Here is a 25,329-nt window from a genome sequence, read left to right on the forward strand (position 1 = left end):
TCCACTACTATAGATGGACAGATAACTTTCCTATTTTTTATTTTTTGTGCGTCTCCATTTGTTTGTCAATCTTTCCATCCATCCCCCGGTCCAGATCGAGTACAACCGTCAGAAGATGGACGTGGATGCCCGGCTGACCAAGGCGCTGGTCACCAGCCTGCGGCCCAACACCACCTATGAGTTCCGGGTCATGTGTCAGGAGAACACAGAGGGTGGCCCTCGCCACCGTGTGGTCGCTCGGACCACACCGCCCATCCTGGTCAAGAAGCCCAAGCTGGACCTCTACTCGGAGCCAGACAACATTCTGACCATGGGTTTCGCCCCGGTAGAGACCAAGGACATCAAGTGAGACAAATGGAAACATGGGTTTCTGCCACTCTCTCTTACTGTAGCTGTCTCTCTCTCCCTCTTACTGTAGCTGTCTCTCTCTCCCTCTCTCTTACTGTAGCTGTCTCTCTCTCTCTCTCTTACTGTAGCTGTCTCTCTCTCTCTCTCTCTTACTGTAGCTGTCTCTCTCTCTCTCTCTCCCTCTCTCTTAATGTAGCCGTCTCTCTCTTACTGTAGCGGTCTCTCTCTCTCTTACCATAGCTGTCTCTCTCTCTCTCTTACCGTAGCTGTCTCTCTCTCTCTCTTACCGTAGCTGTCTCTCTCTGTCTCTCTCTCACCGTAGCTGTCTCTCTCTCTCTCTTACCGTAGCTCTCTCTCTCTCTCTCTCTCTCTCTCTCTGTAGCTGTCTCTCTCTCTCAATTCAATTTCAATTCAATTCAAGGGGCTTTATTGGCATGGGTAACATGTGTTAACATTGCCAAAGCAAGTAAGGTAGATAATATATAAAGTGAAATAAACAATAAAAATTAACAGTAGACATCACACATACAGAAGTTTAAAAACAATAAAGACATTACAAATGTCATATTATATATATATACAGTTTTTACAATGTACAAATGGTTAAGGACACAGGATAAAATAAATAAGCATAGATATGGGTTGTATTTACAATGGTGCGTGTTCTTCACTGGTTGCCCTTTTCTCGTGGCAACAGGTCACAAATATTGCTGCTCTGATGGCACACTGTGGAATTTCACCCAGTAGATATGGGAGTTTTTCAAAATTGGATTTGTTTTCGAATTCTTTGTGGATCTGTGTAATCTGAGGGAAATATGTCTCTCTAATATGGTCATACATTGGGCAGGAGGTTAGGAAGTGCAGCTCAGTTTCCACCTCATTTTGTGGGCAGTGAGCACATAGCCTGTCTTCTCTTGAGAGCCATGTCTGCCTACGGCGGCCTTTCTCAATAGCAAGGCTATGCTTGCTGAGTCTGTACATAGTCAAAGCTTTCCTTAATTTTGGGTCAGTCACAGTGGTCAGGTATTTTGCCGCTGTGTACTCTCTGCGTAGGGCCAAATAGCATTCTAGTTTGCTCTGTTTTTTTGTTAATTCTTTCCAACGTGTCAAGTAATTATCTTTTTGTTTTCTCATGATTTGGTTGGGTCTAATTGTGCTGCTGTCATGGGGCTCTGTGGGGTGTGTTTGTGAACAGAGCCCCAGGACCAGCTTGCTTAGGGAACTCTTCTCCAGGTTCATCTCTCTGTAGGTGATGGCTTTGTTGTGGAAGGTTTGGGAATCGCTTCCTTTTAGGTGGTTATAGAATTTAACAGCTCTTTTCTGGATTTTGATAATTAGTGGGTATCGGCCTAATTCTGCTCTGCATGCATTATTTGGTGTTCTACGTTGTACACGGAGGATATTTTTGCAGAATTCTGCGTGCAGAGTCTCAATTTGGTGTTTGTCCCATTTTGTGAAGTCTTGGTTGGTGAGCGGACCCCGGACCTCACAACCATAAAGGGCAATGGGCTCTCTCTCTCTTACTGTAGCTGTCTCTCTCTCTCTCCCTCTTACTGTACTTGTCTCTCTCTCTCTTACTGTAGCTGTCTCTCTCTCTTACTGTAGCTGTCTCTCTCTCTCTTTCTCTCTCTCTCTTACTGTAGATGTCTCTCTCTCTCTCTTACTGTAGCAGTCGCTCTCTCTCTTACTGTAGCAGTCTCTCTCTCTCTTACTGTAGCTGTCTCTCTCTCTCTTACTGTAGCTGTCTCTCTCTCTCTTACTGTAGCTGTCTCTCTCTCTCTCCCTCTTACTGTAGATGTCTCTCTCTCTCTTTCTCTCTCTCTCTTACTGTAGCTGTCTCTCTCTCTCTTTCTCTCTCTCTCTTACTGTAGATGTCTCTCTCTCTCTTACTGTAGCGGTCTCTCTCTCTCTTACTGTAGCTGACTCTCTCTCTCTCTCTTACTGGAGCAGTCTCTCTCTCTCTTACTGTAGCAGTCTCTCTCTCTCTTACTGTAGCAGTCTCTCTCTCTCTCTTACTGTAGCTGTCTCCCTCTCTTAATGTAGCAGTCTCTCTCTTTCTCTCTTACTGTAGCTGTCTCTCTCTCTCTCTTACTGTAGCTCTCTCTCTCTCTCTTACTCTAGCTGTCTTTCTCTCTCTCTTACTGTAGCTGTCTCTCTCTCTCTCTCCCTCTCTATTACTGTAGCCGTCTCTCTCTCTCTTACTCTAGCTGTCTCTCTCTCTCTCTCTTACTTATGGGAAGGTTAGAAGTGACTGACTAAGCAATCTTGGTGTCAGCTATATAAACATTGTGCATCATCTGTAAAGGCTAGATTCTCAGCCAAACAGTCAGTCAAGACTGTTGGGCTGACGGTTTCATTATTGCAATAATTAATCAATATTAAATAAAGATGATAGTTTGAAGAAATGACCAAAACCAAGTCTCCCTCAGTACTGAATTTCCACAAGTCTCTCTCTTACTGTAGTTGTCTCTCTCTTAAACTCCCACATTCTTCCACATTACGCCTTACTTTCTTGACCTCTCTCTTGCCAACCTTCAATCCTTCTCTCTATTTTCTGCTCACACTCTGATGTTTCATTATTCATACGTTCTCTCTCACATTCTTTTTACTGTCACTTACCATATCTCTCTCTCACACACACACACACACACACACACACACCTACACACCTACACACCTACACACACACACAGGCTAAACCCAAGCTAGCCCATTAGTCCCTGTACTGTAAGTTAATGTTATGGTTCTCTGAGGATGTTGATGGTAGTGATGTCTGTGTGTGTTGCAGGGACTTCTATGTGGTGGCGGTACCACTAAAGAAGGGTTTGGGGACTGCACGACATCTCAAGAACCCAGACGAAATGGACTTGGAAGAGGTAAGAACCAACTCCCATTTAAATGTGGCCCGCGATAGATTATAATCCAGCACAGGAGCTGTACGTGTACATCAAGCTGCCTCGTGCTGCAATGCATCTGAACACAAAGTTATTAGCATGAAGTGAATTGTTAGCTACAGATACCAAAGACCGCAAAACAACACATTGCTCGCCCACATGCATGTCTGTCCAAGTGTTCCTCACCCCACGGAGATGTTCATAGCAACGTCGGAGGGGTCCCGTAGTTTCCCTCCACCCCTCCAAAATGACATGCATGCTCCCACCCTTCCTCCCTGCTAAGTGTGACCTTGAGCTGTGATCACAGGCGAGCTATTCCATTTGGAATTACCCACATTTCACCTTTTCATAAAAGTTCTTCATATTCTGTTGTAAATGAATGGAGAAACCTGGTGCCAACAAGCAGCCTATTGACGGAGTGTATGGAGGGAATTGACCTGCGAAACCCCATCGAGGAAGTTTTCAGCTGACATGTAGATTTTTACACAAACTATCTCCATAGATTCGTTGGGTGGTTGAACGTTCTTCGTCTTCCCACACTGACTGATCAGATTGGAATGATTTATTGATGGATATAGACAGACAAGCGGACGGGCAGACGAATGTAGATACTGTTGATGGATACAGTGGGTCCACCATCTCTTCCCATTTTCAACATTGTTAAAGAACATGCGTTAAGATTCTGTCAACTTGGTCAAAAACAGATGAACACATATCTAGAGAGATGGATAGACAGACACTCAGACAGACACTCAGACAGATAGACAGACTCTCAGACAGATAGACAGACAGACATTCAGACACTCAGACAGACAGACATTCAGACAGCCACTCAGACAGACAGACAGACAGACAGACAGACAGACAGACAGACAGACAGATATTCAGATTGACAAACAGACATTCAGACAAACAGACATTCAGACAGGCATTCAGACAGACAGACACTCAGACGGACAGACAGACAGACAGACAGACAGACAGACAGACAGACAGACAGACAGACAGACAGACAGACAGACAGATATTCAGATTGACAAACAGACATTCAGACAAACAGACATTCAGACAGGCATTCAGACAGACAGACACTCAGACGGACAGACATTTAGACACTCAAACATTTAGAAATTCAGACTGACAGACTGACAGACAGACAGACAGGCAGACACTCAGACAGACAGCCACTCAGACAGACAGACAGACAGACAGACTGACACTCAGAAAGACAGACATTCAGACAGCCACTCAGACGGACAGACATTTAGACACTCAAACATTTAGAAATTCCGACTGACAGACTGACAGACAGACAGACAGACAGACAGACAGACAGACAGACAGACAGACAGACATTCAGACAGCCACTCAGACAGACAGCCATTAAGACAGACAGACATACATTCAGACAGACAGACACTCAGACATTTAGAAATTCAGACAGACAGACACTCAGACAGAAAGACAGACAGACACTCAGACAGACACTCAGACAGAAAGACAGACAGACACTCAGACAGACACTCAGACAGACACTGAAACATACAGATAGATATTCAGACTGAAAAACAGACATTCAGACAGACACTCAGACATTCAGACAGACAGACACTCAGACAGACAGACATTTAGAAATTCAGACGGACATTCACTCAGACAGACAGCCACTCAGACAAACACTCAGACAGACAGACAGACAGACACTCAGACAGACATTTAGACATTCAGACTGACAGCCACTCAGGCAGACAGACAGACAGACAGACAGACAGACAGACAGACAGACAGACAGACAGACAGACAGACAGACATGCATTCAGACAGACATTCAGACTAACAGACACTCAGACAGACAGCCACTCAGACAGACATTCAGACAGATATTCAGGCATTCAGACTGACAGAAGGACATTTAGACAGACATACATTCAGACAGTCAGACCAACAAACCAAGATAAAGTTACGCTAAGAACTCAGATCCTCTCACACTTCCTCACCCCTCTCTCTCCAGCCCTCCTTCACCTCACCCTCTCTCTCTCTCTCTCTCTCTCCATTTCTCCTTCACCTCACCCTCTCTCTCTCCATCCCTCCTTCACCTCACCCTCTCTCTCTCACCATTCCTCCTTCACCTCGCCCCTCTCTCTCCATCCCTCCTTCATCACACCCTTCTCTCTCTCCATCCTTCCTTCTCCTCACCCCTCTCTCCTTCACCTCACCCCTCTCTCTCTCTACGTTCCTCTTCCTCCTTCACCTCAACCCTCTCTCTCCATCCCTCCTTCACCTCACCCGCTCTCTCTCTCTCCTTCCCTCCTTCACCTCACCCCCTCTCTCTCTCTACGTCCCTCCTTCACCTCACCCCTCTCTCTCTCTACGTTCCTCCTTCACCTCACCCCTCTCTCTCTCTACGTCCCTCCTTCACCTCACCCCTCTCTCTCTCTACGTTCCTCCTTCACCTCACCCCTCTCTCTCTCTACGTTCCTCCTTCACCTCACCCCTCTCTCTCTCTACGTCCCTCCTTCACCTCACCCCTCTCTCTCTCTCTACGTTCCTCCTTCACCTCACCCCTCTCTCTCATCCCTCCTTCACCTCACCCCCTCTCTCTCTCTCCTTCCATCCTTCACCTCACCCCCCTCTCTCTCTCTACGTCCCTCCTTCACCTCACCCCTCTCTCCCTGTCTCTTTCAGCTGCTGAGGGACATCACCCCGAAGCGTCGCACCAGGCGTCAGCTGAGCCAGGCGGATGGCAAGAAGCCCTACATCACAGCCTGCTTCAAGCAGCTCCCCACCTCGTTCACCCTGGGCACAGAGCACCGCCACAGCAGCTGTGAGAGTAAACCTCTGGAGCCCGGGCAGGAATACGTCTTCTTCCTACTGGCTGAGCTCAACACCACCGCCGTGGTGAGTACCGGTGACGAGAGGCGCACACACGTTTGTGTGTACTCATACACATGTACATTCAGAAACACCCTGACCACATTCAGACACACACTGAGCACATTCAGACACACTCTGAGCACATTCAGACACACACTGAGCACATTCAGACACACTCTGACCACATTCAGACACACACTGAGCACATTCAGACACACACTGAGCCCTGAGCACATTCAGACGATCGGTAAGCTGCCCTGATAGCTGACGCTTAAAGTTAGTGAGGGAGATATATGTCTCCGACTTCAGTGATTTTTGCAATCCGTTCCAGTCATTGGCAACAGAGAACTGGAAGGAAAGGCGGCCAAAGGGGGTGTTGGCTTTGGGGATGATCAATGAGATATACAGTCGCGGCCAAAAGTTTTGAGAATGACACAAATATAAATTTTCACAATGTTTGCTGCTTCAGTGTCTTTAGATATTTTTGTCAGATGTTACTATGGAAGTATAATTACAAGCATTTCATACATGTCAAAGGCTTTTATTGACAATTACATGAAGTTGATGCAGAGTCTATATTTGCAGTGTTGCCATACTTTTTCAAGACCTCTGCAATCCGCCCTGGCATGCTGTCAATTAACTTCTGGACCACACTGATGGCAGCCCATTCTTGCATAATCAATGCTTGGAGTTTGTCAGAATTTGTGGGGTTTTGTTTGTCCACCTGCCTCTTGAGGATTGACCACAAGTTCTCAATGGGAAGGTATGGGGTGTCTTCTGGCCATGGACCCAACATATCGATGTTTTGTTCCCCGAGCCACTTAGTTATCACTTTTGTCTTATGGCAAGGTGCTCCATCATGCTTTTTTCCAAACAATCAGAAAGGGGATTCATCTGAGCAAATGACTTTACCCCAGTCCTCAGCTGTCCAAAGCAATGATTACGGCACTTGTTTCCTTGTAGGTAACCATGGTTGACAGAGGAAGAACAATGATTCCAAGAACCACCCTCCTTTTGAAGCTTAGAGTCTGTTATTTGAACTCAATCAGCATGACAGAGTGATCTCCAGCCTTGTCCTCATCAACACTCACACCTGTGTTAACGAGAGAATCACTGACATGATGTCAGCTGGTCCTTTTGTGGCAAGGCTGAAATGCAGTGGAAATGTTTTTGGGGGATTCAGTTCATTTGCATTGCAAAGAGGGACTTTGCAATTAATTGCAATTCATCTGATCACTTTTCATAACATTCTGGTGTATATGCAAATTGCCATCATACAAACTGAGGCAGCAGACTTTGTGAAAATTAATATTTGTGTCACGACTGTACATGCTGGAGTGTGTGCTACGGGTCGGTGTCGCTATGGTGACCAGTGAGCTGAGATAAGGTGGAGCTTTACCTAGCAAAGACTTATAGATGACCTGGAGCCAGTGGGTTTGGCAACAAATATGTAGCGAGGACCAGCCAACGAGAGCATTCAGTTCGCAGTGGTGGGTAGTATATGGGGCTTTGGTGACAAAACAGATGGCACTGTGATAGACTGCATCCAATTTGCTGAGTAGAGTGTTGGAGGATATTTTGTAAATGACATCGCCGGAGTTAAGGATCTGTAGGATAGTCAGTTTTACGAGGGTATGTTTGACAGCATGAGTGTAGGATGCTTTGTTGCGAAATAGGAAGCCGATTCTAGATTTAATTTTGAATTGGAGATGCTTAATATGAGTCTGGAAGGAGAGTTTACAGTCTAGTCAGACACCTAGGTATTTATAGTTGTCCACATAGTCTAAGTCAGAGCTGTCCGGAGTAGTGATGCTAGTCGGGCAGGCAGGTGCGGGCAGCGATCGGTTGAAGAGCATGCATTTAGTTTTACTAGCATTTATTTAGGGATCGGCATCCCGTCAACGGGACAGTTGTAAATCATGCAGCGCATTGTGTCACCATTGCAGATTTTAGAGAAACAACAAATGTCGGTACATATAAGTGTCTTATATCGGCTGAAAGCTTAAATTCTTGTTAATATAACTGCACTGTCCAATTTACATTAGCTTTTACTGTGGAAAATGCCATGCTATTGTTTGAGGAGAGCTGCTAACAACAAAACACTTTTTCCACTGCGATAAGTTTGATAAATTCACCTCTGAAGGTGAAATGTGTACTTATATTCTGAAATCTTGCTCTGATTTATCATCCAAAGAGACCCAGAGATAACATGAAGTGTCGTTTTGTTGGATAAAATCCTTTTTCATATCTCTCAAAGGTCCATATAGTATGCACGATCGATTTTGTATTTCCACTCGTTCAAATATGCAAAGAAAGGAATCTGTGAAAATCTAACCATAAACGTTGTTTCAACCAGTCAAATCACGTTGGTATGTATTCCTCAGAGATCCTAGAATGTAACGAGACTTCACTATATCATTAGCGGTGTAGTATATCCTATAGGACACCATATTTGGTCAGAGAGCGACACCTTCATGGCACGCCAATGACACTGGCGGTCTTCACTTGAACGACTCTAACTTTGTCAAATAAGCACCAATTGGGGTCAAACAAAGGTAGTTATATATCCAATGAGCCGGGCTTTACGGGAGTACCCGGAACCTTGTATATGTCGTAAAATGTAGCTACTAACCTTGTATGACAGCATGCCTTTTCCTTTTGGACAAAAATTATAAGAATATTCAGTTATGAAAACCGGTTCTTTTGCAAATGTTGAACTTATAATAAGCAACTAATACTAGAAAAGCTCAATCATAATAAGCAACTAATACTAGAAAAGCTCAATAAAAGTCCAAGTATATACATTCGACGATATTCTTGCGGAAAAATGTCATATGAATGCAAATGTCTCTTTCATGATTTGACCAAATGTACCTGGGTGACTTCACACTAAATGTCATGTAGTTTGTTCATACTTCAAGTTATCCGTCTGAAACTTTGCACATACACTGCTGCCATCTTGTGGACACCATCGGAATTATGGATGGCTGGAACCAGGGACCTTTCTGTTGCATTTCAAAGATGGTGGTGGAAAAAAATAACGTTTAGTCTTTTCTTTGTACTTTCGTCTACCAGATCTATTGTCTTATATTATCCTACATTCAATTCACATTTCCACAAACTTCAAAGTGTTTCCTTACAAATGGTACCAAGAATACGCATATCCTTGCTTCAGGGCCTGAGCTACAGGCAGTTAGATTTGGTAATGTCATTTAGGAAAAAAATTGAGAAGTTTTAAGAGCAGCTGGAGGCAACGGAAATAATGTTTTATGGCATTGAAGCTCGTTTGGAGGTTTGTTAACACAGTGTCCAAAGAAGGGCCAGATTATACAGAATGGTGTCGTCTGCGTAGAGGTGACCCCTATGTCTCTCTCTCTCTCTCTCTCTCTCTCTCGCTCTCTCTCTCTCGCTCTCTCTCGCTCTCTCTCTCTCGCTCTCTCTCGCTCTCTCTCGCTCTCTCTCTCTCTCTCTCTCTCTCTCTCTCTCTCGCTCTCTCTCTCGCTCTCTCTCTCTCGCTCTCTCTCTCTCTCTCTCTCTGTGTAGAAAATGTTTGCGGCCAGCCCATACACGGACTTAGTGGTGACCCCAGAGCTTGAGGCTGATCCTCTGCCCATGGAGACAGGTGGGGACGGCCTCATCTGGGTGGTGGGGCCCGTCCTGGCCGTAGTCTTCATCATCTGCATCGTCATCGCCATCCTCCTCTACAAGAAGTGAGTTACGTCGTAGGGGATTCTGGGGGATGTAGGCTGAAGGGGATTGTGTAGTCTGTTCTGTATGTTGGAGGAGGAGGGCGGGACTGGGGGGATCGGAGACTTGGAGGAGTTAGTAAAAGAGCTAAAATCAGGGAAATATCAATGATGATATTTTAACTTGAATGAGAGATATCTAAAACCTTATTTTAACTTAAAAAATAAGTTAAATCTAAAGTATTTAAATCTAAAGCGTTTTGGGTCTGGAGCAAACGAACAGTTAAAGTGTATCTGCTTCTGTTTCTACAGTGTTGTAGGCAACACACTGTCTATCTGAGAGAGCATCAGTAGTATACAATAACTATGTGCTGGGTGACTGAAGTCACGTAGGATAGGCAGGCCAACGTGTGGAATAGGAGAAACAGGGCCGAGCTGACACTCAGTCAGTTATAGCTCTGCATGTTAGTGGTTAGGGAGAGTAACATCTCCCCTTAGGGAGTCTCTCTCTCTCTCTATGATCTCTCTCTCTCTCTCTATGGTCTCACTCTCTCTCTCTCTATGGTCTCTCTATGGTCTCTCTCTATGGTCTCTCTCTCCCTCTCTCTATGGTCTCTCTCTCTCTCTATATGGTCTCTCTCTCTATGGTCTCTCTCTCTCTCTCTATCGTCTCATTATGGTCTCTCTCTCTCTCTATGGTCTCTCTCTCTCGCTCTCTATGGTCTCTCTTTCTCGCTCTCTATGGTCTCTCTCTCTCTCTATGGTCTCTCTATGGTCTCTCTCTCTCTCTCTCTATGGTCTCTCTCTCTATGGTCTCTCTCTCTCTCTATGGTCTCTCTATGGTCTCTCTCTCTCTCTATGGTCTCTCTCTCCCTCTCTATGGTCTCTCTCTCTCTATGGTCTCTCTCTCTCTATGGTCTCTCTCTCTATAGTCTCTCTATGGTCTCTCTCTCTCTCTATGGTCTCTCTCACTCTCTCTCCCTCTCTATGGTCTCTCTCTCTCTATGGTCTCTCTCTCTATGGTCTCTCTCTCTCTCTCTCTCTCTCTCTCTCTCTCTCTCTCTGGTGGCTAGTATTTCTACCTGCTCTTCACCTTGACACCCCCCCTTCCCCCCGAGCTCACCAATACTCACAAACAGTCATACTCACAGACACAGTCATACTCACACGGACCGACCAGCTCCTCCAAATGCTGAGGAACTCTATCTATCTCGCGCTGCAAGGCGGTTGCTCCTGTGAATTTTTAAATGCTTTGATTTCTCTCCCCCCTCCTCCCCCCTCTCTCTCCTGCTTTCCCTCTCTCTCTCTCCTTGTGTTGTGGTTTCCCCTCTTTATATATCGATTTGAAACTCCATTTCTTTCTCTGGGAAGCAGCAAACCTGACAGGTAAGGCTTAGCCGTACTTTATTGGTGTGTGTGATTTTTAGGCTAGAAAATAACCTGTCTCAGCATAAAATGTATGTGTAATTAGTCTGGGGTGAAACAATGGGAGGGAAAAGACGGTTCGCTGGATACTGTATGCCTCTCGACGGGTTCGTTTATTTTTGACTTTCGCCGTCGAAGTTGTAGCAGCTGTACTGAGCGCTTCTTGGTTGTGTGTGGACTGTGGAGGCTGTTTTTGTGTTGACGTCTTTGTTTTCCTCCCCCCTCCAAAGCCGCAAACGAAAGGAGTCAGAGCCCAGAACAAAATGTCTGCTGAACAACGCAGAGATCCCCCCCCACCACCCCACAGACCCAGTGGAGATGAGACGCATTAACTTCCAGACCACAGGTACGGCCTGGACACGTTTACACACCCACAGAGACACGTTTAACAGCATTGTGGGGACCTATGATGGAACACACCCACAGAGACACGTTTAACAGCATTGTGGGGACCTATGATGGAACACACCCACAGAGACACGTTTAACAGCATTGTGGGGACCTATGATGGAACACACCCACAGAGACACGTTTAACAGCATTGTGGGGACCTATGATGGAACACACCCACAGAGACACGTTTAACAGCATTGTGGGGACCTATGATGGAACACACCCAAATACACACAGAGACACGTTTAACAGCATTCTGGGGACCTATGATGGAACACACCCAAATACACAGAGACACGTTTAACAGCATTGTGGGGACCTATGATGGAACACACACACAGAGACACGTTTAACAGCATTGTGGGGACCTATGATGGAACACACCCAAATACACACAGAGACACGTTTAACAGCATTGTGGGGACCTATGATGGAACACACCCACAGAGACACGTTTAACAGCATTGTGGGGACCTATGATGGAACACACCCACAGAGACACGTTTAACAGCATTGTGGGGACCTATGATGGAACACACCCACAGAGACACGTTTAACAGCATTGTGGGGACCTATGATGGAACACACCCACAGAGACACGTTTAACAGCATTGTGGGGACCTATGATGGAACACACCCACAGAGACACGTTTAACAGCATTGTTTAAACAGCATTTAACAGCATTGGGGACCTATGATGGAACACACCCACAGAGACACGTTTAACAGCATTGTGGGGACCTATGATGGAACACACCCACATACACACAGAGACACGTTTAACAGCATTGTGGGGACCTATGATGGAACACACCCACATACACACACAGACACATTTAACAGCATTGTGGGGACCTATGATGGAACACACCCACAGAGACATGTTTAACAGCATTGTGGGGACCTATGATGGAACACACCCAAATACACACAGAGACACGTTTAACAGCATTGTGGGGACCTATGATGGAACACACCCAAATACACAGAGACACGTTTAACAGCATTGTGGGGACCTATGATGGAACACACCCACAGAGACACGTTTAACAGCATTGTGGGGACCTATGATGGAACACACCCACAGAGACACGTTTAACAGCATTGTGGGGACCTATGATGGAACACACCCACAGAGACACGTTTAACAGCATTGTGGGGACCTATGATGGAACACACCCGGAACACACCCACAGAGACACGTTTAACAGCATTGTGGGGACCTATGATGGAACACACCCACAGAGACACGTTTAACAACATTGTGGGGACCTATGATGGAACACACCCAAATACACACAGAGACACGTTTAACAGCATTGTGGGGACCTATGATGGAACACACCCACAGAGACACGTTTAACAGCATTGTGGGGACCTATGATGGAACACACCCACAGAGACACGTTTAACAGCATTGTGGGGACCTATGATGGAACACACCCGGAACACACCCACAGAGACACGTTTAACAGCATTGTGGGGACCTATGATGGAACACACCCACAGAGACACGTTTAACAACATTGTGGGGACCTATGATGGAACACACCCACAGAGACATGTTTAACAGCATTGTGGGGACCTATGATGGAACACACCCACATACCCACAGAGACATGTTTAACAGCATTGTGGGGACCTATGATGGAACACCCACATACACACACAGACACGTTTAACAACATTGTGGGGACCTATGATGGAACACACCCACATACCCACAGAGACATGTTTAACAGCATTGTGGGGACCTATGATGGAACACCCACATACACACAGAGACACATTTAACAGCATTGTGGGGACCTATGATGGAACACACCCACATACCCACAGAGACACGTTTAACAGCATTGTGGGGACCTATGATGGAACACACCCACATACACACAGAGACACGTTTAACAGCATTGTGGGGACCTATGATGGAACACACCCACATACACACAGAGACACGTTTAACAGCATTGTGGGGACCTATGATGGAACACACCCACATACACACAGAGACACGTTTAACAACATTGTAGGGACCTATGATGGAACACACCCACAGAGACACGTTTAACAACATTGTGGGGACCTATGATGGAACACACCCACAGAGACACGTTTAACAACATTGTAGGGACCTATGATGGAACACACACACACAGAGACACGTTTAACAGCATTGTGGGGACCTATGATGGAACACACCCACAGAGACACGTTTAACAACATTGTAGGGACCTATGATGGAACACACCCACATACACACAGAGACACGTTTAACAACATTGTAGGGACCTATGATGGAACACACCCACATACACACAGAGACACATTTAACAGCATTGTGGGGACCTATGAAGCAACACACCCACATACACACAGAGACACGTTTAACAGCATTGTGGGGACCTATGATGGAACACACCCACATACACACAGAGACACGTTTAACAGCATTGTGGGGACCTATGATGGAACACACCCACATACACACAGAGACACGTTTAACAACATTGTAGGGACCTATGATGGAACACACCCACAGAGACACGTTTAACAACATTGTGGGGACCTATGATGGAACACACCCACAGAGACACGTTTAACAACATTGTAGGGACCTATGATGGAACACACACACAGAGACACGTTTAACAGCATTGTGGGGACCTATGATGGAACACACCCACAGAGACACGTTTAACAACATTGTAGGGACCTATGATGGAACACACCCACATACACACAGAGACACATTTAACAACATTGTAGGGACCTATGATGGAACACACCCACATACACACAGAGACACATTTAACAACATTGTGGGGACCTATGATGGAACACACCCACATACACACAGAGACACATTTAACAGCATTGTGGGGACCTATGAAGCAACACACCCACATACACACAGAGACACGTTTAACAGCATTGTGGGGACCTATGATGGAACACACCCACATACACACAGAGACACGTTTAACAGCATTGTGGGGACCTATGATGGAACACACCCACATACACACACAGACACGTTTAACAGCATTGTGGGGACCTATGACGGAACACACACACAAACAGACACACTCCACTTACCTCAACACAAGCCTAGATACACTTTTTTTAAAGGTGAACACTCACACACACATGGAATATAATTTATGCATAAACACTTTCATCAGCTTAAGGAGGCTCAATTAACCTGTGAACAAACTGTATTGCTCACGTGAAAATCATGGCGGATTTCAAGCTTCATGTGGTGTTTATGACATATCTGGTTTCATGATACCAGATATGAAAATCAAGTTCAGAATGCTGTAACTTCCTTTGTGTTTCTCCATCTACATCTACAAACCAGCACTTCACAATAACCATAAGACCCTGTTTCTCTGGAAAATGTACAGACGTTCAAGTTTGATTTCTGTATTAGAACATCTTTCTCAAAACCCGGTCCTGTACGTTTAGTCCACCGTCCTTCTCCTGACATCACTGTCCTCAAGTATTATGTTGTTCATCATCTCCCCAGTGGCACCGCGGTTTAAGGCACTGCATCTCAGTGCAAGAGGCGTCACTACAAACACTTCTCGGTCTAAAGCCTTGGCTGACATTTCCCTGTCATCTCTGTCTACGCCCAGTATCTTTGTCACACACCCCCTATCCTTCTCTCTTCTCTTTACTCCCTATTCATGTTTTCCTCTCTCCCTTCCTCTCTCCTTGTCTATCAGTCGTCAATCTTCCATTGCCAATCTCCAGTCCATCAAAAGGCTCACATTTCAAAGGACCTAATCTCCGGCGCTGCCTGGTGATCCCGTAGTTTGGTGCAGGCAGACTATACTTAGAACCCCCACCCACTTTGTACATTGGAAGACAGAGCAAAATCTCACTGGGGTTCCAACACACCCCTTGGCACAGACGTCAGTTCAATGTCTAGTTTTGATATACATTTGATTGAGTTGTCAAATAACGTGAATTCGACATGAAATCAACAGAAAAATGTTAGGTTTAGGTTAACTGTGAAAAAAATACTAAATACCTTTACGTTGATGACTTTTTGCAAATCCAATCAGTTTTTCATAGATTTTTATTTGGGTTGAATTTATGTGGAAACAACATTGATTCAACCAGTTTTTTTCCCAGTGGACAGACACACACAACTTCCACTATCTGAACCCTTCTCCTTTATCACACTCTATATGGTAGGGCTCATTCTCCCGGCACTGGTCCGGTAATGGCAGGGAAAATTAGCATTATGGCCCTTTCATGTTATTTGTCTCTTTTCCTTCCAGTACATTCCGTCGTCCTCCGCCTCTCTCCTCTCAGACTCCTCCACCGTTCCATTGATAAGAAAGAGAAACGTTGTTACAGCGTCTCTCTCTTTCCCTCTCTATCCCACACACATTCTACATGTTATTGTGTCCTCTTCTCCTTTCATCCATCATTTCATTATCTCTTCACTCCGAGAAGTTCATTTTAACTGACATTTTAGCAGGGCGGCAAACATTTGCGAACATCCCCATTAGCTAATGAGCGTACTCCAGTACACTTGAAGGGCCCTCCAGTACAACCCAATGGAGCATAATGTCCTAAAGCCCATGCCTGCACATTGACCCCAACCTTGGGATAGCATGAAATCTGTTTTAGATTATAATTTGGATGCTGAACTAGACTAAGTGTGTGTGTGTGTGTGTGTGTGTGTGTGTGTGTGTGTGTGTGTGTGTGTGTGTGTGTGTGTGTGTGTGTGTGTGTGTGTGTGTGTGTGTGTGTGTGTGTGTGTGTGTGTGTGGCTCTGGTCACAAGATGACCGAGCTGGCGCCCTCTCGTCATTATCTTAAGGTTTGTGCTCCAGGTCCGTCTCCAGACTTGCCTGGCTAGTGAAGTACAACTTAGTGGATATCTGTCGTCTCCCCCCGCCAAACCCACCCCACCACCCATCTATAGCTGTTAGCACTCTCTCTCTATCTGTCTCTCTCTGTCTCTCTCTTTTCCTCGCTGTCTCTCTTGCTCTCTCTTTCTTCTCCAAATCCAAATTCCAGAAGTCTGGGTTTTCGTTTTGCCAGTTCCTGGGGAATAACATGTTCTTCTTACCAAGCCCTCTGTAGGGAGGCGGACTCTCTCTCTACCAGGCCTGCAGGAGAATACCCTGCTCTTCCTACCAGGCCTGCAGGAGAATACCCTGCTCTTCCTACCAGGCCTGTAGGAGAACACCCTGCTCTTCCTACCAGGCCTGCAGGAGAATACCCTGCTCTTCCTACCAGGCCTGCAGGAGAATACCCTGCTCTTCCTACCAAGCCCTCTGTAGGGAGGCGGACCTCCTCTACCAGGCCTGCAGGAGAATACCCTGCTCTTCCTACCAGGCCCTCTGTAGGGAGGCGGACTCTCTCTACCAGGCCTGCAGGAGAATACCCTGCCTTGCTCACACACATAGCTTACATCCGGAACTGCCTCGTCCTCTTCCCACAAGTCCACAAAAGCAGGCTCTCTCTCACACTCACACACACACACACCCACACACCCCTCATCTGCTTCATCCCTCTCTCTGAACTCGTCTGCTGGCTCCCTGACCCCCTCTTCATCCCTCTCTCTGAACTCGTCTGCTGGCTCCCTGACCCCCTCTTCATCCCTCTCTCTGAACTCGTCTGCTGGCTCCCTGACCCCCTCTTCATCCCTCTCTCTGAACTCGTCTGCTGGCTCCCTGACCCCCTCTTCATCCCTCTCTCTGAACTCGTCTGCTGGCTCCCTGACCCCCTCTTCATCCCTCTCTCTGAACTCGTCTGCTGGCTCCCTGACCCCCTCTTCATCCCTCTCTCTGAACTCGTCTGCTGGCTCCCTGCCCCTGAACTCGCTGCTGGCTCCCTGACCCCCTCTTCATCCCCTCTCTGAACTCGTCTGCTGGCTCCCTGACCCCCTCTTCATCCCTCTCTCTGAACTTTCTGCTGGCTCCATGACCCCCTCTTCATCCAGCTCCCTGCTGGCTCCATGACCCCCTCTTCATCCCCCTCTCTGAACTCGTCTGCTGGCTCCCTGACCCCCTGACATCCCAATCTCTGAACTCACTGCTGGCTCCCTGACCCCCTCTTCATCCCTCTCTCTGAACTCGTCTGCTGGCTCCCTGACCCCCTCTTCATCCCTCTCTCTGAACTTCTGCTGGCTCCCTGACCCCTCTTCACCCTCTCTCTGAACTCTGCTGCTGGCTCCCTGACCCCTTTCATCCCTCTCTCTGAACTCGTCTGGGCTCCCTGACCCCCTCTTCATCCCTCTCTCTGAACTCCCATCTGCTGGCTCCCTGACCCCCTCTTCATCCCTCTCCTGAACTCACTGCTGGCTCTGACCCCCTCTTCATCCCTGAACTCGGCTGGCTCCCTGACCCCCTCTTCATCCCTCTCTGAACTCGTCTGCTGGCTCCCTGACCCTCTTCATCCCTCTTCCAGCAGCTGCTGGCTCTGACCCCCTCTTCATCCCAACTCATCTGCTGGCTCCCTGACCCCCTCTTCATCCCTCTCTCTGAACTCGTCTGCTGGCCACTTCATCCCCCTCTCTGAACTCATCTGCCAGCAGTGACCCCCTCTTCATCCCTCTCTCTGAACTCGTCTGCTGGCTCCATGACCCCCTCTTCATCACTCTCTCTGAACTCGTCTGCTGGCTCCATGACCCCCTCTTCATCCCTCTCTCTGAACTCGTCTGCTGGCTCCATGTGTTATGTCATGCCATGTTTTGTATGGACCCCAGGAAGAGTAGCTGCTGCTTTCTCAACAGCTAATGGGGATCCTAATAAAATACCAAAATGACACAGAAGAAGCATGACCAGACCATTTACGGGATGTCTTGTGTTATATTTAAGCAATAAGGCCTGAGGGGGTGTGGTATATGGCCAATATACTCTGCGTTGTGTCGTGCCAAGAACAGCCCTTAGCCGTGGTATATTGGCAATATACCACAAACCCCCGAGATGCCTTGTTACTCTTAGAAACTGGTTAATTAGAGCAGTATAAAGAAATGTATGACAAAACATCTGCTATACCACGGCTTTCAGCCAATCAGCATTCAGGGCTCGAACCACCCAGTTTATAATGTGTTAAATCACGTGTTATAGCTGCTGGTCAAATATGACAGTTTTTCCATTTCCTGAAAACAAGATGTTGAAGATACAAGGTTTTCTTCCGACAGTGAACATTTTTACTCAAATTGTTGTTCTCCTTACTTATGGGGTTTGAGGGCTACAGTTAGCCACAATATTCAACGCTAAAAAGGAGTTAACGTACTCAGGTTTTCACCACCAAGTGCCCTTGCAGTGTACTGCATTGCAGCACTGGGCTACTGTGTCTTAGTGGCCCAGAGTTTTTGAATAGAATGCTTTTGTGGCCCAGAAACGGAATTCTCTCTCCTTTCCTGTCTGGAGTAATGGGCAGCTGCAGTGCCATTCTTCAGTGACCTCACATTGACCAAACAGACAAGGTGTGAGGACGACTTCCACAGATGGCTCTCGTTCTGCCTGAGTAGAAAGACAGACACAGACCTAAGAGGGTGTAGCTGCGACACGGCCTTTACTGTCATGGATCTTCTCGACAGACTGTGAACCATCACAAGCGTTTCCTTTAACTCCAGCTCATCAGCCCAGACTATACAACTGTTGGTCCGAAATATGTAGACGCTTTTACACAACTTCCACTAGCAATGCCTCTCTCACAGACGTCTGGACAAATGGGCTTTTCATTTTACAAAAGAAATATAGCCATTTCCCTTCCTTCCTTTCTTTCTGTCGCCCTCTTTTATGATTCCAACCTTCTTACCTTATGTAAGAGAAGCAAAATCCATTTCTGACTCACTCCTGGTTATGACTGCTGAGGCTAGGAGGCTTTATACAGGAGTTTCAATCGAGCAAGAGTGATGAACACCCGTGGCAAACAAACAACTCTCGCTGCCACTGCAACACTGATTGGAATTTGCCGGTGGGGGAGGGGGGGGGGGGTTAGGGTGTACTGTTGAAAGTGTGTGGCCTACTTTCCCCCTGCCAGACACTCAGGACCCTCGCCCCCTCCTCCCTGAGAAGGACCTCCATGTTGCCTGTACAAAATAACACAAAATCAGAGAGTAATAACATTGGTAAACATTTTGTGAATAACTGATGGATTGAGATACTTTTGTCTCTCACTGTATGTGTTTCTTCTACTGTTTTCTTTTTAGGTTCAGTATTTTCATAGACTTGTTTTTGTTTATATTGTTTGCTGTCCTTCACAGATTCTGGTCTGAGCAGTCCTCTATGTGAAGCCGATTTTGACTATGAAAGTTAGTCCGCATTTAGCTCCTGTGCTTGTCCTCTCACATTATTTTAGATTTTCTAGCACTTCCCCCATTTACAAAGTTTATTTCCCACATGTTGCAATTTTAGCACAAATTTCCTTTTTTTTGTAGGCCAGCTGTTTTGACTTTGGTTGTATTTTCTGTTGTGATTTTCTCACAGAGCTGTTTGGCTGTGCATTAATCCACTATACGTAACCTCTGCAATCACTTCTGCTGATGTAGAGAAATTGGGTTTTTACAGGAGCTTTGTCTTCTCACTCCCCTCCCTCCCTTCTTTCCTCCTTCCTTCTTTCCTTCCCTCCTTCCTTTCCTCCCTCCTTCCTTTCCTTCCTCCCTCCCTCCATCCCTCTTTCCTTCCCTCCTTCCTTTCCTCCCTCCTTCCTTTCCTTCCTCCCTCCCTCCACCATTGCTCTAATTCCAATCTTAACTGACAGGGTCTTTCTGCACTCTCCTAGATAACGAGCAGAATTGATTAAAGACCCTTGCAAACAATGGTTCGACATTTGATCGCCTCTTGCGGAAAAAGGAGCAACGAAGAAAAAAAGAGGAACACGTTTGTTTCCTCCAACTCTGACACAGAGTGTCTTTATTTTTTTTTACATTTAGAAACAGGCTCCCCAATTGGCCAGGGCTATCAAAAAGAAACAGGCTCCCCCTAGTGGCCATTGCTATCAAAAGGAAACAGCCCCCCCCCCCCTAGTGGCCAGGGCTATCAAAAGAAAACAGGCTCCCCTTAGTGTCCAGGGCTATCAAAAGGAAATAGGCTCCCCCTAGTGGCCAGGGCTATCAAAAGGAAACAGGCACCCCCTAGTGGCAAGGGCTATCAAAAGGAAACAGGCACCCCCTAGTGGCCAGGGCTATCAAAAGAAAACAGGCTCCCCCTAGTGGCCAGGGCTATCAAAAGAAAACAGGCTCCCCTTAGTGGCCAGGGCTATCAAAAGAAAACAGGCTCCCCCTAGTGGCCAGGGCTATCAAAAGAAAACAGGCTCCCCCGAGTGGCCAGGGCTATCAAAAGGAAACAGGCTCCCCCCTAGTGGCCAGGGCGATCAAAAGAAAACAGGCTCCCCCTAGTGGCCAGGGCTATCAAAAGGAAACAGGCTCCCCCCTAGTGGCCAGGGCGATCAAAAGAAAACAGGCTCCCCCTAGTGGCCAGGGCTATCAAAAGAAAACAGGCTCCCCCCGAGTGGCCAGGGCTATCAAAAGGAAACAGGCTCCCCCCTAGTGGCCAGGGCTATCAAAAGGAAACAGGCACCCCCTAGTGGCCAGGGCTATCAAAAGAAAACAGGCTCCCCCTAGTGGCCAGGGCGATCAAAAGGAATCATTATTTCCCAGGCGTATCGACTGCGCCTCTGAGATTGGAAATGTGTAATTAGACTCTAGTTGTGTTTTTCAGAGCCAACTGATCTCAGCTGTTGATTGCTGGGGGAAAACGGACGACTTCCATATTGGAGGATGGGTGGGGGGGTAGAGTTGAGAAAGAGGGAGGGGGGGACAACAACTCGTCCTTGAGAGAATTTGCATGCAATTGGATCGAGTCAATACACACAGTGTAGACTGCTGCAACTGCGTATAAAGAAGAAAATGGATAAGAAAACAAATTGGATGCGATCAAGTCGTTTGTCTTTGGCAGGCCCAAGAACTATACTGATTGTGTGAGTTAAGCGTTAAGCAAAGGAAGGATGGAAAATGACATTGCTTTGCAAACCACAGGGACAGAAAGAGATTCACAAATTGACATGCTTAGTCATGCCGTAGAAAACACGCGTGCTTAGCCATGCCATAGAAAACAGACGTGCTTAGCCATGCCATAGAAAACAGACGTGCTTAGCCATGCCATAGAAAACAGACGTGCTTAGCCATGCCATAGAAAACAGACGTGCTTAGCCAAGCCATAGAAAACAGACGTGCTTAGCCATGCCATAGAAAACAGACGTGCTTAGCCATGCCATAGAAAACAGACGTGCTTAGCCATGCCATAGAAAACAGACGTGCTTAGCCATGCCATAGAAAACAGACGTGCTTAGCCATGCCATAGAAAACAGACGTGCTTAGCCATGCCATAGAAAACAGACGTGCTTAGCCATGCCATAGAAAACAGACGTGCTTAGCCATGCCATAGAAAACATGCGTGCTTAGCCATGCCATAGAAAACAGACGTGCTTAGCCATGCCATAGAAAACAGACGTGCTTAGTCATGCCATAGAAAACAGACGTGCTTAGCCATGCCATAGAAAACAGACGTGCTTAGCCATGCCATAGAAAACAGACGTGCTTAGCCATGCCGTAGAAAACAGACGTGCTTAGCCATGCCGTAGAAAACAGACGTGCTTAGCCATGCCGTAGAAAACAGACGTGCTTAGCCATGCCGTAGAAAACAGACGTTTTTAGCCATGCCGTAGAAAACAGACGTGCTTAGCCATGCCGTAGAAAACAGACGTGCTTAGCCATGCCGTAGAAAACAGACGTGCTTAGCCATGCCATAGAAAACAGACGTGCTTAGCCATGCCATAGAAAACAGACGTGCTTAGCCATGCCATAGAAAACAGACGTGCTTAGCCATGCCATAGAAAACAGACGTGCTTAGCCATGCCATAGAAAACAGACGTGCTTAGCCATGCCATAGAAAACAGACGTGCTTAGCCATGCCATAGAAAACAGACGTGCTTAGCCATGCCATAGAAAACAGACGTGCTTAGACATAGAAAAAGGAAGAAAACAATATGTATTTTTATTTATTTATTTCACCTTTATTTAACCAGGTAGGCTAGTGGAGAACAAGTTCTCATTTGCAACTGCGACCTGGCCAAGATAAAGCGTAGCAATTCGACACATACAACAACTCAGAGTTACACATGGAATAAACAAAACATACAGTCAATAATACAGTAGAACAAAAGAAAACAAAAAGTCTATATACAGTGAGTGCAAATGAGGTAAGTTAAGGAAATAAATAGGCCATGATTCTAAGTCAGAGCCGTCCAGAGTAGTGATGCTGGACGGGCGAGCAGGTGCGTGCAGCGATCGATTGAAAAGCATGCATTTAGTTTTACTTGCATTTAAGAGCAGTTGGAGGTCAGGGAAGGAGAGTTTTATGGCATTGAACCTCGTCTGGAGGTTAGTTAACACAGTGTCCAAGGAGGAGCCAGAAGTATACAGAATGGTGTCGTCTGCGTAGAGGTGGATCAGAGAATCACCAGCAGCAAGAGCAACATCATTGATGTATACAGAAAAGAGAGTCGGCCCGAGAATTGAACCCTGTGGCACACCCATAGAGACTATCAGAGGTCCAGACAACAGGCCCTCCGATTTGACAAACTGAAATCTATCAGAGAAGTAGTTGGTAAACCAGGCGAGGCAATCATTTGAGAAACAGGCATTTCCAGGCGATGCCAGAGGAGAGCAGCGTGCAAAGTTATTTCAGTCAAAAAACTGATGTGTGAGCAAACAAATTAAAGAGCTTGTCAAAATGCATCTATACCACGGGGGCTTGCTAATACTGTTCTCCCCATGCAAGGGTTTGTCTATTGAAAAACTTAAAGCCAGACTCAGTAAGTCTCATTTACATATTTAGTATTCATGAAATATCAAACTGTCTTGGCGACAAAACAAATCCAGTCAAGACATAATGTAAACAAATCCAGGCCAGACATAATGTAAACAAATCCAGGCCAGACATAATGTAAACGAATCCAGGCCAGACATAATGTAAACGAATCCAGGCCAGACAAAATGTAAACGAATCCAGGCCAGACAAAATGTAAACAAACCCAGGCCAGACAAAATGTAAACAAATCCAGGCCAGACATAATGTCAACAAATCCAGGCCAGACATAATGTAAACAAATCCAGGCCAGACAAAATGTCAACAAACCAAGGCCAGACACAATGTAAACAAATCCAGGCCAGACACAATGTAAACAAATCCAGGCCAGACATAATGTCAACGAATCCAGGCCAGACAAAATGTCAACGAATCCAGGCCAGACAAAATGTCAACAAACCCAGGCCAGACAAAATGTAAACAAATCCAGGCCAGACATAATGTAAACAAATCCAGGCCAGACAAAATGTAAACAAATCCAGGCCAGACAAAATGTCAACAAACCCAGGCCAGACAAAATGTCAACAAACCCAGGCCAGACATAATGTAAACAAACCCAGGCTAGACATAATGTAAACAAACCCAGGCCAGACGTCATAACCTGCTCTATCTGAGAGTTCTCAAGAGGCTGCTGGGCCAGCCACCCTTCCATCAGTCAGTATCACACAGCTGGGCCAGCCACCCTTCCATCAGTCAGTATCACACAGCTGGGCCAGCCACCCTTCATCAGTCAGTATCACACAGCTGGGCCAGCCACCCTTCCATCAGTCAGTATCACACAGCTGGGCCAGCCACCCTTCCATCAGTCAGTATCACACAGCTGGGCCAGCCACCCTTCATCAGTCAGTATCACACAGCTGGGCCAGCCACCCTTCATCAGTCAGTATCACACAGCTGGGCCAGCCACCCTTCCATCAGTCACTATCACACAGCTTGTGTTCTCGTTTGCTTGTAGCCTACAAGCATGTAAGGCACTCTACTGTATTGTAACATGTTAATTTACAAGTGGAGTCAGCTATGAACGTTACAGCAGTTTACATTATTACTTACAGCCAGACTCAGTAAGTCTCATTTACATATTTAGTATTCATGAAATATCAAACTGTCTTGGCGACAAAACAAAACCAGTCATGTCATCTGCATTTAATCATTCTAGCGGTTAATTGCTTTAGGCCAGTAACCGAAAGGGCGCTGGTTCGAATCCCGAGTCGACTAGGGACCTCCCGTACCTCAGCTTCTTGAAGCAGACCAGCTACCACCGGCCTGGGGAGAGACAAATGAAACAAGGGGTTAATACGGTAATAAGGGAGAGCTGTAACCTATAACACATTGTTTATTCTCCTCGGGACTTTAAATGGCCCCACAAACCGCGCACCCAGCTTCCGGCAGGGCAGGCGGAGGGGCAGGTTTCGGGTCGAGAGCGAACACCGGGGCCTCACTGCGGTGGGGGTCAGCGCTCGCTTTCTGGGCGTCCTCCCTGGTCTCCCTCGAGCGCTTCACCCATTCCTCCACCATTGGAGCCTCGGTCTGGCTCTGATGCCACGGTACCAGGACTGGCTGATACCCCAACACGCACTGAAAGGGCGAAAGGTGAGTTGAGGAGTGGTGGAGTGAGTTCCGGGCCATCTCTGCCCATGGAATATACCTCGCCCACTCCCCTGGCCGGTCCTTGCAATACAACCGCAGAAATAAAACCCACATCCTGGTTTACTCTCTCCACCTGCCCATTACTCTCGGGGTGAAAACCCAAGGTAAGGCTGACCGAGACCCCCAGACGTTCCATGGGGATCCCGATCAGAAACTATGT

General features: G+C 46.6%; 1 protein-coding gene across 3 annotated transcripts in view; it reads left to right on the forward strand.

Moving 5' to 3' along the window:
* Positions 1-25,329, forward strand: part of LOC135524748 (receptor-type tyrosine-protein phosphatase S-like) — a 130,201-nt gene that overhangs the window by 44,294 nt on the left and 60,578 nt on the right. For all 3 annotated transcript variants that reach the window (XM_064952543.1, XM_064952540.1, XM_064952541.1), the window contains 5 exons: positions 95-345; positions 3,137-3,224; positions 5,928-6,140; positions 9,660-9,826; positions 11,458-11,573. In XM_064952543.1, coding sequence (XP_064808615.1) covers positions 95-345; positions 3,137-3,224; positions 5,928-6,140; positions 9,660-9,826; positions 11,458-11,573 — 835 coding nt within the window. The remainder of the gene's footprint in view (positions 1-94; positions 346-3,136; positions 3,225-5,927; positions 6,141-9,659; positions 9,827-11,457; positions 11,574-25,329) is intronic.

Source organism: Oncorhynchus masou, chromosome 31 (genome assembly GCF_036934945.1).
Source record: "Oncorhynchus masou masou isolate Uvic2021 chromosome 31, UVic_Omas_1.1, whole genome shotgun sequence".
Classification (NCBI taxonomy): Eukaryota; Metazoa; Chordata; class Actinopteri; order Salmoniformes; family Salmonidae; genus Oncorhynchus; species Oncorhynchus masou.